Source organism: Myiozetetes cayanensis, unplaced genomic scaffold, assembly GCF_022539395.1.
Source record: "Myiozetetes cayanensis isolate MyiCay16 unplaced genomic scaffold, myiCay2020 scf19, whole genome shotgun sequence".
In the NCBI taxonomy this organism is placed as follows: Eukaryota; Metazoa; Chordata; class Aves; order Passeriformes; family Tyrannidae; genus Myiozetetes; species Myiozetetes cayanensis.
In genome coordinates, this window is record NW_026087400.1 from 10,134,043 (window position 1) to 10,146,992 (window position 12,950).

General features: G+C 51.4%; 1 protein-coding gene and 1 long non-coding RNA gene across 2 annotated transcripts; one reads left to right on the forward strand and one right to left on the reverse strand.

The window, feature by feature from the left end:
• Positions 1-643: 643 nt before the first annotated feature.
• Positions 644-5,957, reverse strand: CEBPB (CCAAT enhancer binding protein beta). The gene is made up of 2 exons (XM_050314114.1): positions 3,579-5,957; positions 644-2,951 (listed from the first exon to the last, which is right to left on the reverse strand). The coding sequence occupies exon 1, from the start codon at positions 5,704-5,706 to the stop codon at positions 4,732-4,734; it is 975 nt and encodes a 324-aa protein (XP_050170071.1). The 5' UTR covers positions 5,707-5,957; the 3' UTR covers positions 644-2,951; positions 3,579-4,731.
• Positions 5,958-6,745: 788 nt separating this feature from the next.
• Positions 6,746-10,863, forward strand: LOC126639377 (uncharacterized). The gene is made up of 2 exons (XR_007628776.1): positions 6,746-6,885; positions 8,661-10,863. It is a non-coding gene; the product is annotated as an uncharacterized LOC126639377 (long non-coding RNA).
• The last annotated feature ends 2,087 nt before the right edge of the window (positions 10,864-12,950 follow it).

The following is a 12,950-nucleotide window of genomic DNA, read 5'->3' on the forward strand; positions in this document are numbered from 1 at the left end:
GATATAGTGTAGACTTTCTACCAAAGTTTAGCTTTAGGTTGCAAATATTAAACTCCCAGACTATGTTTTGGGTCCCAGCAAAGAGTTAAATAAAGCTTAATTCTTGTAATGGTTTCACTTGTTTGTTCAGTGAGTGTCTCTCACAGATTGAATGGTTTGACCACATGGTTTTATTTTTACTTGATTGACTTGATTGATTGATTGATTGGAAAAAGTGTTCAGAATTTGAATGTAATTGTTTCTTTGGGAGGAGTAAGTATATTTCTGAGTTTGTTTGGATTTCTCATTTAACATATTAGGACCTTTTCAACATCCAGGCATATGTTTAACATTTTTTTCACACTTCACATTAGTATACAAGGTTCACCCTAAAATTCTGACTGTTAAGCATTTGTGTAAGACATAAATAGAAAACAGCCAACACTCAGGAGAGTAGAAAGAATTTTTTTTTTTCATTAGAAATTGGGAGCAAAAAGAGAATCAAATTCTAATCTGAATTCATTCCTCCCATCCACCATATAATCATCTATATCCAGCCCAAACTGAATGCAGAGCCCTGCTTTGGACTCGCTTTGTGTCATTGGAATGACAGGCAAATGCAAGGCATTGAGCATTATCACTAGAAATAACAAAAGAAGATATGTAATTTGGCCTCATATACAGCTTTTCTCTTTATTAAAGCAGATACAGAGTTGCACTGACTTTAATTCTGGTCACAGCTAACGAAACATTGCTTGAAAACCAGTGTGAGAGTAACTTCATGTTTTTACACACACCCACATCAATGACAGTTGTTCTCACAGTTCAACTGCAAAGGTAAACTTTGTGCACAAAGCTTTTTTCAGGCTCTAATTTCGGGCTATTACAGGATTTCAGTGAGGAGAAACCACACTGTTATCAAATGTAATCAAGTCTCCCATCCAGCAGCCCTTGGGTGCAATTTGGGTGATTTTCTTTGACAGAGGAGGAACAATTAGTATAGAAAGACACATCATTTTTCTTGCATCTTCCCAGAGTCACCAATGGAAGGCTGTGGGAACAGTGGGAAAGCAACACCACGGTGTGAGAGCTGCATGGGGTTACACACACTCTGGGCAGATAAGCAGAGAGTCATAATTTGAAGAACCACTAAAAAACCTATAACTGTATTCTTAAATATATTTTATAAATGCTACATATGATTCCTTTTGAAGAACTAAGTACAACTGAATTATAAACACCTTATGAACCAGTGCCAGGTGCTTTGGAACAGGGATGTCAGTGCCAGGGATTTGATATTACAGACTGATTTCTACTCTTGTTATTTTAGTAGCAATAAGAAGGACCTGTAGAAATCAGCCAGTGTAACACATCATTTGAAAAGAAAGAAAAAAAGAAATAAAAAGCCCAAATGAAATGCTGTTTAAAAACTTTCGTAAAACTCAAAACAGATCTTCTGGTGCCTGCACTTCTCTGCATGGTTTGCCTGCACATGGACTGCACAATCCTACCACAAGCTGTCCTGAGTGGTTTTGGGAAGAGCAGCTCAGGAGACCCTGTCAGAGACCAGCCCAGACGTCCCAAGTCCTGCTCTTGGCCAGCAGAATCTTATTTGTTATAGGAAAATAAATCAATATTTGGAGCTGAGCCACTGTTTGGACAGGGATTTTCCAATTCCCCCACTGCAATTAGAATAGGTATTTGGAATCTTTTGTCTACTTTATGCTTGGAATTTTCTCAGATTCATTTCCCAACTACTTTTTCCATACTATTTTTTTCTAGGAGATGTTTTAATTACAGGGGCTTTTTCACATGCTGGTTTAGAAAGTGGGGTATTTCATGACCTCCATGCGCTACAAAGCTCCTACAATGTAAGTTATGAGGGTAATACAAGATTAAGAATGAAGGATTCGGGAATTCTCCTTCTGACTCCTTCACAGATTCCTTGTGAGACTGGTGTAAAATTGGTGCATTTGTGTCCTCAGTTTTCCTGTCTGTAACTGCATCTTTCTGACAAAAAAATCGTTGTTGCACAAGGTTCCTCCTGAAGGAGAAATCTGTAATCCTAATTAGGAGATACATTGGAATAGAGCAGTAATTTAAACATCATTCTTTAAATTGCAGCAACACCGCCCTGGCTCTCCTGCGCCGTGGCAGGCAGAGTCTAAGGATGGGGATTAGCTCCTTCATGCCTGGTAGAGCTCTATCTCCAAAACTGGACTATTATTTAAACAGATATAAATACCTTCGGTACATCTTATCTTTTAATCTACCCTGCCTTCCAGCCCCCACAAACTGAACTCTTGTTGGAAGCTTTATTGTTAAGAAAGCAAGTGAGAAAGCAAGAAAGAAAGCAAGCAAGCAAGAAAGCAAGCAAGCAAGAAAGCAAGCAAGCAAGAAAGCAAGCAAGCAAGAAAGAAAGCAAGCAAGAAATAAAGCAAGAAATAAAGCAAGAAAGAAAGCAAGAAAGAAAGCAAGAAAGAAAGCAAGAAAGAAAGCAAGAAAGGTAGTTGAGGACATCTTAAGTCTTCCAGCAGTTCCACCTTCAGCAGCACTGGGCTCTGACTGGGAACACTGCTTGTAACTTTGGGTAACATTGCATGGCCTACAGCACAACAAGAAAATGGGATCTAACGATGTGGATAAGTTTCGTAACTATACGAATAGTAGAATAAACAGCCACGGGAGGCTGGAGTAATCACCGTCACGAGGGACAGTCAAGACAAGATCTAACGTCGATCTTGCCTGCAAGGACTTGAGTCATGCTGGTGCAGGAGCTCACCCAAGAAAATCTATTTTGGGGTCTCATAAAAACAGCTGAACTGCACTGTACAAATTAAAAAACAAAGGGGGGAAATCTGTACCAGGACCAACACTGCCCTGCTCACGACGGCACGGCTCCTGGGGGCGCAGGGAATGTGTAACAAATGCCAGGGAGAGCTCCAGCTGATGGACCCGCAGGAGGCTCTGATCTTGAGAGTCAAAAAAAGCAGAACAGTTCTTTCAGCAGAAAACATGTTTTGCTTAAAGAAACACTAGAAACAAGCAGCAAGTTGCAGACTTGTCCTGCAGCTCACTGCTGTTTGTATTGGAATGTATAGGAGCAAATTCAAGGCCTGTCTTTATACTGGAAAGCCCTTTTGTGCTCAGCTGTCAGAGCACAGGCAGTTAAGGAGTTTTTTTCCCAGGGCACAGGGAATCTGGATCTAAAAAATTCATGTTTAAATTCAGCCTAACAGGAAAATGGAAAATGCTGAGTAAGACGTGATTATTTGCCCGACTCCCTCCACGTAACCAGCCTGAGACTGTGCACTTCTTACAGACCTTGACATGGGAGCACACAGTGGGGAATAACAGAGCTGGGAGCCCCAGCAGGGCTGACCTGTTCCAGCAGCAGGCAGAGCCTTGGATCTCTCCAAAACAAAGTTCTGGCCTGCTGTAAACTTCCTCCTCCTCTGCCACCCCCCACTTACCCATCACTTGCCCCCAGCAAACACACACATATAGAAGCAAACACTCCTCATCAGAGAATTCTATCTTCAGTTTTCAGAAAAATGTCTCAAGAGCAAAGGGAAGGGGGTTGTTCAGGAGACTCTCACCTGGCGGGGTCTCATGGGAGCTTCCTGAGCAACGACCAAAATTACCGACATCCAACAGAAATGCTACTTTCTCATGTTTATTCCTGTAAACTACAAACATAAGAAATGCTGAATCATAGAGAATAGAAACTCTGTAAAGAAAAAAAAAACCCAAACACAAACAAAAACTCATTTAAAGTTTCCTCCCTTTTTCTTCCTCCCTCCCACTTCAGACTTGGTGTTATTTGCCAAGGATTGGTCATGGTTTGGATAGCACATCTTGCTCTACACGTTCAGAACAGCATGAAGTGCAAAAAAAACCCCAACACAAACACCTCCTCCCCAAACAACACCCAAGCGGCAGCTAAACCAAGTGATTAAAGGAAACAAAATGAGGCAACAAGAACTGGCTAAAGCTTCCAGCTCTGCTCTTTGCTGGGTTTCTCTTGGGGGTTTTGGTTGGTTCTTTTCCTTTCTCTGCGTCAGAGAAAGCTAAAAGACCAACAAAAATCCCTATCCCTGATCACAGCAATGAGCCAGATCAGCTGGAATTTCAACCCTGTGTTTAATCTAACTTTAAACGTGCCTTCAAAATAAAACAAGCTACTTTTTTTTAACCTAGTCATAAAGTTTATTAAAATTGTTCATTAATGCTTCAAATGTAGCAAGAATGCATAGATCCCAAAATATACATATGTATTTTCTTATAGAAATAGATTATTCTTTATAATAAAAAAAACTGTAAGAACATCTTTAACAGATTACTCAATCCATGACTGACAGTTACACGAGATTGCATCATGTACACAGCATTCCCAGCCATGCTTAAAGGATTGCATCACTTTGCCCTTGCTCTCCTCTCGCTCTTTTAAATAACCCCAGCGCCCAGCAGCCTGCAGAGCCCGCCCGGGGCCGGGGCCGGGGTCCCCCCGCGCCGCCCGCCCCCGCAGCCCCCGGACCCCGCTCAGAACCCGCGCGGCGGCGGAGCCTTCCGCCAACATGTCTGTAAAGACACACACACACAACAAAAATAATCCAACAGCAACAACACAAATTAAAACCAACCCCGCCCGCCCGCCCGCCGCGGGCTCTCGCCCCCCCTCGCCCCGGCCCCGGGAGCGCGGAGCGGGTCCGGGAACCGGCGGCTCCGCTCGCCCCGCCGCCCGGCCGGGGGTCAGCAGCGAGGCGAGGAGGCGAGCAGTGGCTCGGGCAGCTGTTTGAACAAGTTCCTGAGGGTGCTCAGCTCCCGGGAGAGCTGCTCCACCTTCTTCTGCAGCCGCTCGTTCTCGGCCGTCAGTTCCAAGACTTTGTGCTGCGTCTCCAGGTTGCGCATTTTGGCTTTGTCGCGGCTCTTGCGCACCGCGATGTTGTTCCTCTCCCGGCGGAGCTTGTACTCGTCGCTGTGCTTGTCCACGCACTTCTTGGGCTTGTTCTTGCCCGCCGGGGCGGCGGAGTAGCCTCCGCCGGCAGCGGCGGACTTGGAGGACTCGGAGGGGTTGGGGGTGCCGGGGGGGCTGGAGGAGGACGAGGTGGACAGGTTCCCGCTGCTGCCGCTCGGCACCGACTGGTAACCCAGGTAGGAGCGCACGGTGCTGCCGTAGGGCGAGGACATGCCCCCCGGTCCCGGCCCGGCGCCCCCTTCTTCCTTACGGGGCCCTTTGCAAGAGTCCAGGGTCTCGAAGACCGGCTCCACTTTGGTTTCCACGATCTGGGGCGGGAAGCAGCCCGGCAGCCCCCCCGGCTTGTGGCTCTGGCTGGCGCAGGGGTGGCTGTGCCGGCCGAGGCTGATGTAGGTGTAGTCGGGCTTCTTGCTGCCGCCGCTGCCTTTATAGTCCTCGGCGAAGAGATCGGAAAGGAAATCTTGGCCGGCGCCGCTGCTGCACGGAGGCTCAAAGTTGCCCCCTGCTGCTGCCGCGGGAGGCGGCGGCTGCGATGCCAAGGGCTCCAGGTACGGGCTGAAGTCGATGGCTCGCTCGTGGTCCCCGACGGTGAGCTCGGTCATGGAGCGGCCCCCGGCCGCCCGCGGGTGCAGCTTGTTGAGAGCAGCCAGACAGTCCGCCTCGTAATAGAAATTAGCCACTTCCATGGATTTAAAGGCGGGCGGCTGGATGGGGAGGCATGCTGCGTCCCAGGCCACCAGGCGTTGCATTAAAGCAAAGGGGGATGCGGGGAGGAGGAAACGACGCAGGGGGCCCCCCCCGGCAGAGGGTCAAGCTGCCGCCGTCGGGGTGGGGGGCTCCAGACCCTGCCGCAGTCCCTGGCGTGGGCACGGCCCCGCGGCGCTGCCCACCCGGGCTGGATCAGTCCCTGCGGCGCGGCGGGGCTTCACCGCTCCGGCAGCTGCGGCGGGGGCTGGCGCGTCTCCTCCGGACCATCTGGTTCTGGGTCCCGTGTCCTAAAGTCTCTGACTTAGGAAAGTTCCTTTCCTCAGTTATTTATAGGGGCGGTGGATCCCATAGCAACAGGCGCGTCACCGCCTGGCCGCCTGCCACGCCGCACGCTCGGCAACTGCTGGCCCCGGCCCCGGAGGAGGCTCCCGGGGCGGGTGCGCCGGTGCGGTGCGGTGCGGTGCCCGCCGGGCCGCCCACAACACACCCGGCGAAGGAGGGAGGGAGGGAGGGAGGGAGGGGCGGCTGAGGGCCCGCAGGTGCGGGAGGTCGGGGCTGGCCGCGGCCAGGTCCGGCGGGGACGGCGGCGAGCAGCGTTCGGCCTCGGGGACACGCGTGTGCCGGGCTCTGCTCCTGCCCCCGCCGAGCCGGCCTGGGCTCAGCTCTGACACTGGAGAGCGGGGCACTGCCCGGGGCTGGCAGCGGGGCTGGGCACAGATCCCCCTGGGTCTCGTTTCACCCTCGGGGAAATCAAGGCAGGAGGAATTTTTCCAAGTTCTTTTGGCAAAGCAGGGGGAACGCTGCAAACCAAAGACGGATCCCGTTACTCTCCATCCCGTGCTTGCTTTGGTAAATCCCACTGGCAGGCAGAAGTGTCCCCAGGGACGTGCACAGAGCCGCTTTCCAGCGGCGAGCCCTGGGCCGAGCAAAGAGGAGCTGGAGCAGGGCACGGCACTGCTCCGGGCTCCCTGCTCGCCGCTGAGAACATCCACAGTGCAGCGAACCCAGCGCTCCCTCCCCAGCGCCCCGTGCAGGGATGGGGCCCTGGAAGTTCATCCTGGCGTATTTGCTTTGCAGGATATGGTGCAACTGTGAGGGTACAGACGCGATAGGGGATCCACACATGAAACCAAAGGGGACCCACCGGGCAGGACGTGGCTCAGGAGGAAAGTGAGAGACGTGCAGGGGAACGTGGAGCCCAAAGTTTTTTGATTTGTGGGGTAAGTTTGGGAAGGAAGACTGAATCTTGATGTCCGTTTTAATTAAAGACACCCACCTTGGGAATCAAACTTATATTTTCACTCTCTTACTCCCACATTTACCTGTCTACAAGCTGGTGATTCATCCCCAGAATAAAGGACATTAATTTAAAACAAAACATATAATTAAAGGAAGTAGGAGTGTCCTCGCCTCAGTAAAGAAGACCCAGCACTGCAGGGAAAATGACACTGCCTCTTAGAATAATGTGAAGCAATCCTGCGGTGTGGGAAATATTGTAACGTTAAGCCAGAGGAACAGGTATTGCATTATATGATTCAAACAGTCAACTGTTCTTAATGTTCAAACCTCAGAACTCTGAAAAGAGGAAGAATTCAAGAATCACTCAGTGGATCATCGGACTTTTTTTTATTATTTGCTTTTTCTTTTCATGTTTTAATAGGATTTTTTTTTTCCATTACAAAAGCCCCCTAACAGGTTTTCAGGCTTCAAATATTTCTAGTTCCATCTTTATCTATCAAGTTAATCTTTGGTGAAGGCACCAGAGATTAAATTGGAGCTGGGCCTGGCCAGAGAGCTGGGTCTGGAGGTTGTAGTTGGAGCCCATACCTTCATAAATACAAACATCTGTATTGGGTGCAAATACTGGCAAGTTGCAGTGAGCCAGGGCTTGTTCTTCTGGCTGTTTACTCCCTCATCCTGCACCTTTATCCTGCATTCTGATCTGGCAGTTACATCCAGTGGCTGCCCTAACTGGCCCTTCCAACCGAACTCTTAAAATCAGTCTCATGTGCTTCCTACCTCCAAACCGTCTCAGGGACCCACAGGCAGAAGGTCTCCTGCTCACAGGCAGAAGGTGGCCTGCTTAGTGCATGGCTGGTCTCTCTTGGCCAGTCGCTGGCTAAAATCAAACGCTGAAGCTGGTTGGTAAAATTCCTGAACACCTTCTTAAGATATTTTTGGAGATCTAAATTTGCCCTCTTCGAATTTCTGCCCTACTCTCTGCTGCTCGGCAGCAGAAAGTTGTATTCCTGCCTGGGCTGATCTTCCCTAACAAAATAAAATACCTGTGCAAGTGTCATGTGAAACAGATTCTATCAGGGATGGTGTGGCCCACACCTGCTTTCCCGGCCAGTGCTGAGTAATCTCGCAGTCACTGGGATCACATGGCAGCTGGGTGGTAATTCAGGTTGGATGCCCAGCTTGTCCCCTCCTTCCCTTCTCCCCTTCACATCCCTGCTGTACCTGGATCTCTTTAAACTTCCTCCAGCTCACCTCAAATCCCAGCATCCACTCTCATGGAGCCAACGTCCGTTCTCAGCTTCTCATGGGAACTTTGTTGGCGGGACTAACCACTTATCCAAAACCCCAGCATTCGGCAAGCAGGTTTTGAGCTAAGTCTGGTCTCTTTTAAATTGTTTCTGCACTTGTCATAACAAATGCGTGGCCAGAAGTGGGGGTTTTGAGATGGGAACAGGTGCAGAGCAAGGCTCGCACCACAGGATTGAGCAGAGGTCTGGGCACACCAAGCTCTGTCCCTGCGAGTGCCTGGCTCGGCCTGGACAGATGTGGAGAGGCTGCTAATAATTGTCCTGGAAAAGCTCCTCAGAGATGCTTCAGATAGGAAAAGAGATGCAGACATTCCTGGCGAAAGGATTCAGGCACTGGCAGCAGCCCTTCCGCAGCTTGTCTCCCAGCAGAGCCATTTTCAACAGAAAAGCAGCACTTCTGTGAAAAGCTCCTTCCTACTAGTGATTTCATGAATTCTTTTTTTCAGAACTATTCAGCTGAGGAAGGAGACAGCATAACTCACCACTTACTTAGTAAGAACATAACATTTTCGAGGAAAAAAAAAAATCTGATGCAATAGCATCCAGATTCCTCTACATTCATGGGTGAAACAATACAGACATCAGGAGAGGAACAGGAGGAGACCAGCGTGGTGAAAAGGTGGAGGGAAGAATCCCATCCTCACTGCTCATCTCTGCCATGAATTAAATTCTGCTTTCCAGTTTGCCTTTTGTGCTGTAGAAGCCACGATTTTCCAGCTCCATCATCAGACCTACAGTAAAGCATTGCAGAGGCATTTTCTTCCTGGAAATTGTCTTCTTTTCCAGGATTTCTTGCAAGCTTTCCATTTCATGCAATCCAGGTCTGCAGCAGCTGTCCCTGGAATGACACCAGCTTTGGGGGGAATGCTGTTAGTTTAGTGGTGATGGCTCAAACACTGAAGTGTTTATCAGAAGGTCTGTGGACTGAGGGTCATGCTGTACAAAGAGGCTGGCTGAAATTTCTGAAGCTTCTTGGTGAAGTTTTGTCCCGTTTATTATTTTATTATTATTATTTCCCTTGTAGTAGCTCTCAGCAGGTCAGTAAGATCAGAGCTGCATCACACAGAGCTGCAGCCTGGAACAGCACGGAGGGGCAGAGCTGGGGCACAGGGAAAGTGAGGTGATGCCAGAAGTTGACAGCTGCAGCAATGCCCGGGGTGCTGTGGGCAGTGTTTTGGAGGGGAGCTGGAGGAGAAGTGAGGGGTTCCAGAGCAGAGTGTCCCTGCAAAGAGGGTGGTGTGGGAAGAGAGCACAGAGGTGGTGTGGGAAGGTCTCTAGGGGGTAGGAGGGGACCTTGCCTAAAAGTCTGACTTAAGTAGTGTTGCAATAAGGGCTGCAAAATAGAGAAGTAAAATTGAAATTTTTTCTGGGCATGATGAGTGCTCTCTTTTCCTTTCCTAGCCCCAGGTCCCTCTTTATTCAGCCACACACCATGCGCCAACAACAACTCACAAGTTGTACCTGGCAGAGGCCGGGTTTGAATCTATTGCTCTTCACTTACTCTTAACAAAATGTCAGACAGGGACAATGTCTCAACTTGGAGAGAGGTTGGCTCTCCTTCTATCTGCCCCAGCTCTTAGACCAGACTCGGCACTTTGCTTCATCTTAACATAAAAAACGATTGCCACATGCTTTCCGCCTCCTGAACCCGCTGCTGGATGCTCTGCCTGGCAGTCCCGGGCCCCAAAGCTCCCCAGGCGGTCCCAGGCCATGTCTCCTGAACTCCTTCACTTCTTTTGTTACCGACTAGAACCCTCCCCCCCGAATGCTCCCTCATCCTGTTCCCATGTGACATGGTGATGCTCGGGGTTTTGTTGGTCTTCTGCTGATTTTCTGCTCACCTCTGACCCAGCAGGCTTGGCCTTTGCAGCGCTGGGTTGCTCAATCCCCCTTTATCTGCACGTTGCTCTTTGCCCTGACGAGAGCCACGGAGACGACACCTGGAGATTGGCACCGGTGGGACAACATGAGCGAAATACCTTCCCTGACCACACGGAAAATTTTCCAGAGCAAATTTGAGGTCAGAGCACCCACTCTGGGGCTCTGAAAAGTAAAGGAAGGAGGGAGAGCCAGAGCACACAAAGGCCCGTGGAAGGGAACAGTGACAGAGCAGAAGCCACGGTCTCTGTCCTGCGTGGCAGAGGGAGTCCGTGCTGGAGCAGTTTTGCTGGCAAGATGGGGGCTGTCAGTCTGAGCAGGGACAGGGAGAGATGAGTTTGTATCTTACACAGCAATAAAAATGGCAGAGAGGTTGCTGTCCACTAACTTTCCAGAAGTTCTCCATAGTTGTCTGACATTTCCTAGGTAATCGCAGCCTCCTGCTTTGATGAATTTGGTACAGATCATGTATTAATGATCTCTTGTGTAAAGCTTTTGAAAGATCCATCAGGGGAAGAGGAATCCTATCCTTCCAGGGTACCCTGCCAAGTGTCAGAAGCTCCCAGGAACAGAACTCGATTATTCCTTTCAGAAATTTCTGAAAGAGGGGATCTATTCCAAGGTCCTGAGGCTGCATGAGAGGTAGTTGGAACTCTATGGTGTGTATGGCCGGGGCAACACAAAACAAGGAGGTCTAGGAGGGCAGTGGGTTTAAGTGGAGAATTGGAATTTCTTTTCTGTATTAAAAACATTAAAGATCTGTGCTCTAGACTGTACGAATACTTGTTTTCCATCTGCTCTCGTCCTGTGTGGAGCACCACGGGGAAATCGGGGCTGCCAGGGAATCAGTTCGGGCTTGTCAGCTGTGAGTCCTGGCAGTGGAACAGCGCCGGGGCTGGTCTGTGTCACCTGGCTGGGCTGGGTGACGGGGGGCCAGGTGGAGTAACCGCGGCGTCCCGTCCTCCTCATGCTCCTCGGTCCCTGTCATCTCCCCACCTTCGCATTTACGGCCTTGGACGGGAGCCGTGGGAGTGGCTGTTCCAGCTCCGCCACCCACTGACACTTTCCCAGGCCGGCGAGAGCCCGGCGAGGAGCGGCCCCAGTTGCTGCTCCCGCGGGGCCTCGGGGCTCGGGCGGGCACGGCGGGGCGGGGTGAGCGGGGCTGAGGCGGCCCGGGGCTGCGGGCACCCGCGGGGGATGTGAGTGCGGGGCCGCAGGGGCCGGGGCCGTGCCGGGCGGCACCAGCGCGGGGGGCGGGCGGGCTCAGAGGAGGGGTCCAGTGAGGAGCGCGCCAAGCCCCGCTGTTCGGGGATGGCTCCGGCACCGCCGCTGTTCGGGGATGGCTCCGGCACCGCCGCCCCTCGCGGTGTCCCCGTGTCCCGGCCGGGCCCGGCGGGACCGGGCACCGCACCGGCACCCCGGGCCCCGCCCACCGCTATGGCCCCGCCCACAGAACCGCCCACTATCGTGGTCCCGCCCATTAAACGGCCCCTCCCAATGCCCTAGCCCCGCCCACGGCCCCGCCCCCTCCCCGGCCCTGCAGCGCCGCCGTGGCCGAGCCTGGAGCGCCACCTAGCGGGGAGCCCCGGGGCCGTTCCAGGCGGGCGTTCCCGGGCTGTTCCCGGTGTGTTCCCGGTGCGATCTGGGCGTGTTCCGGGTGAGCTCTAGGCGAGTCGTGCCGAGCAGAGCCAGTGCCGAGCCTCTGCACTGACCCCCCGCTTCTCCCTCCTCCCCAGGGAAGGAGGATCACAAGGAGCAGTGACCCAGCTGTGCGCTGGTTTGGCTTCAGGGAAGGACCAAACCTCTCCCTCGGTGTTCTCGTCACACGGAGGTGAGGTGAGAGCCCCTGACATTGCTGACATTGTGGCTTTGGTCCGGGCGAAACTAAGGCAAAACAAGCATTTTCGAAGAGAATTTGATAGTCCATGCAAAGCCCAACTTTGGTAGCAATTTGCTGCCTTTCCTTCCTCCCGACAGCCCCTTTGCCCTGACAAACCAAGATCACCAACACACTTTGGAGGTCACTTGGGAAACGCTCCCAAGAACGTGCCTCAGATAGAATCAGTTGTGTCTTGCTCTAATTTACACATTTGTAACAGGGACATGTGGACACATATCTCAAACCCACTGAGAGTGTCCCGGCACCCCCCAGAGGAGTAACTTCTGTGTCAGCAGCAAATTTACAGTTTCCAGAGTTTTTGAGATATATTTATCTATATCTATATAAAACTATATGACGACTCCAGGACTCACTGAATTCCTGAGCCACTATTTCAGTGCTATTTTATTTGATATTCAAATAAATCTGTTACAGAAATTAATTTTTATATTTTTAACGTAGTACTTCGGTCCTGCTGCGGGCGGGGGGTTATCCACGGGTTTTGCCGTGTGTAGGGGAATGTGTTTATCTGGGAGCACTGAGAGTACATGCTATTGTGAGTTTTTCATCTGTGACCGTACTCAGACTGCGTCAATATAAACTTTCAGGCACAGCACGCTCCCTTGAGATGGTTCCTTTTTATCTGTACAATAATTGCGTCCATGATTAAATAAATATATGGGTTCTTTCAATTTTGACTGTCTAGTTCTGCACCGGCGGTCTGTTTATTGTCGCGACTGTCGCGGGGGATGCTGCGGGAACTCCGCCCCGCGCCGGCGGGGAGCGCGCGAGGCACCGGGAACAGGGGGCGCGGCCGGCACCGCCTCGCACGGCTCGGAACCGAGACTGCCTGGCAGCGCCTCGCACGGCGCGGAACCGGGACTGCCCGGGACCGCGCCGCACGGCCCGGAATCGCCCAGAGCCGACCGCCCGAGTCCACCCCGCACAGCCCGGAACCGGGACTGCCGGTACCGCCCCG

What these genes read in the sequence shown, in the direction of transcription:
- CEBPB (XM_050314114.1), bottom strand. Translation starts at nt 5,706, where the DNA reads ATGCAACGCCTGGTGGCCTGGGACGCAGCATGCCTCCCCATCCAGCCG.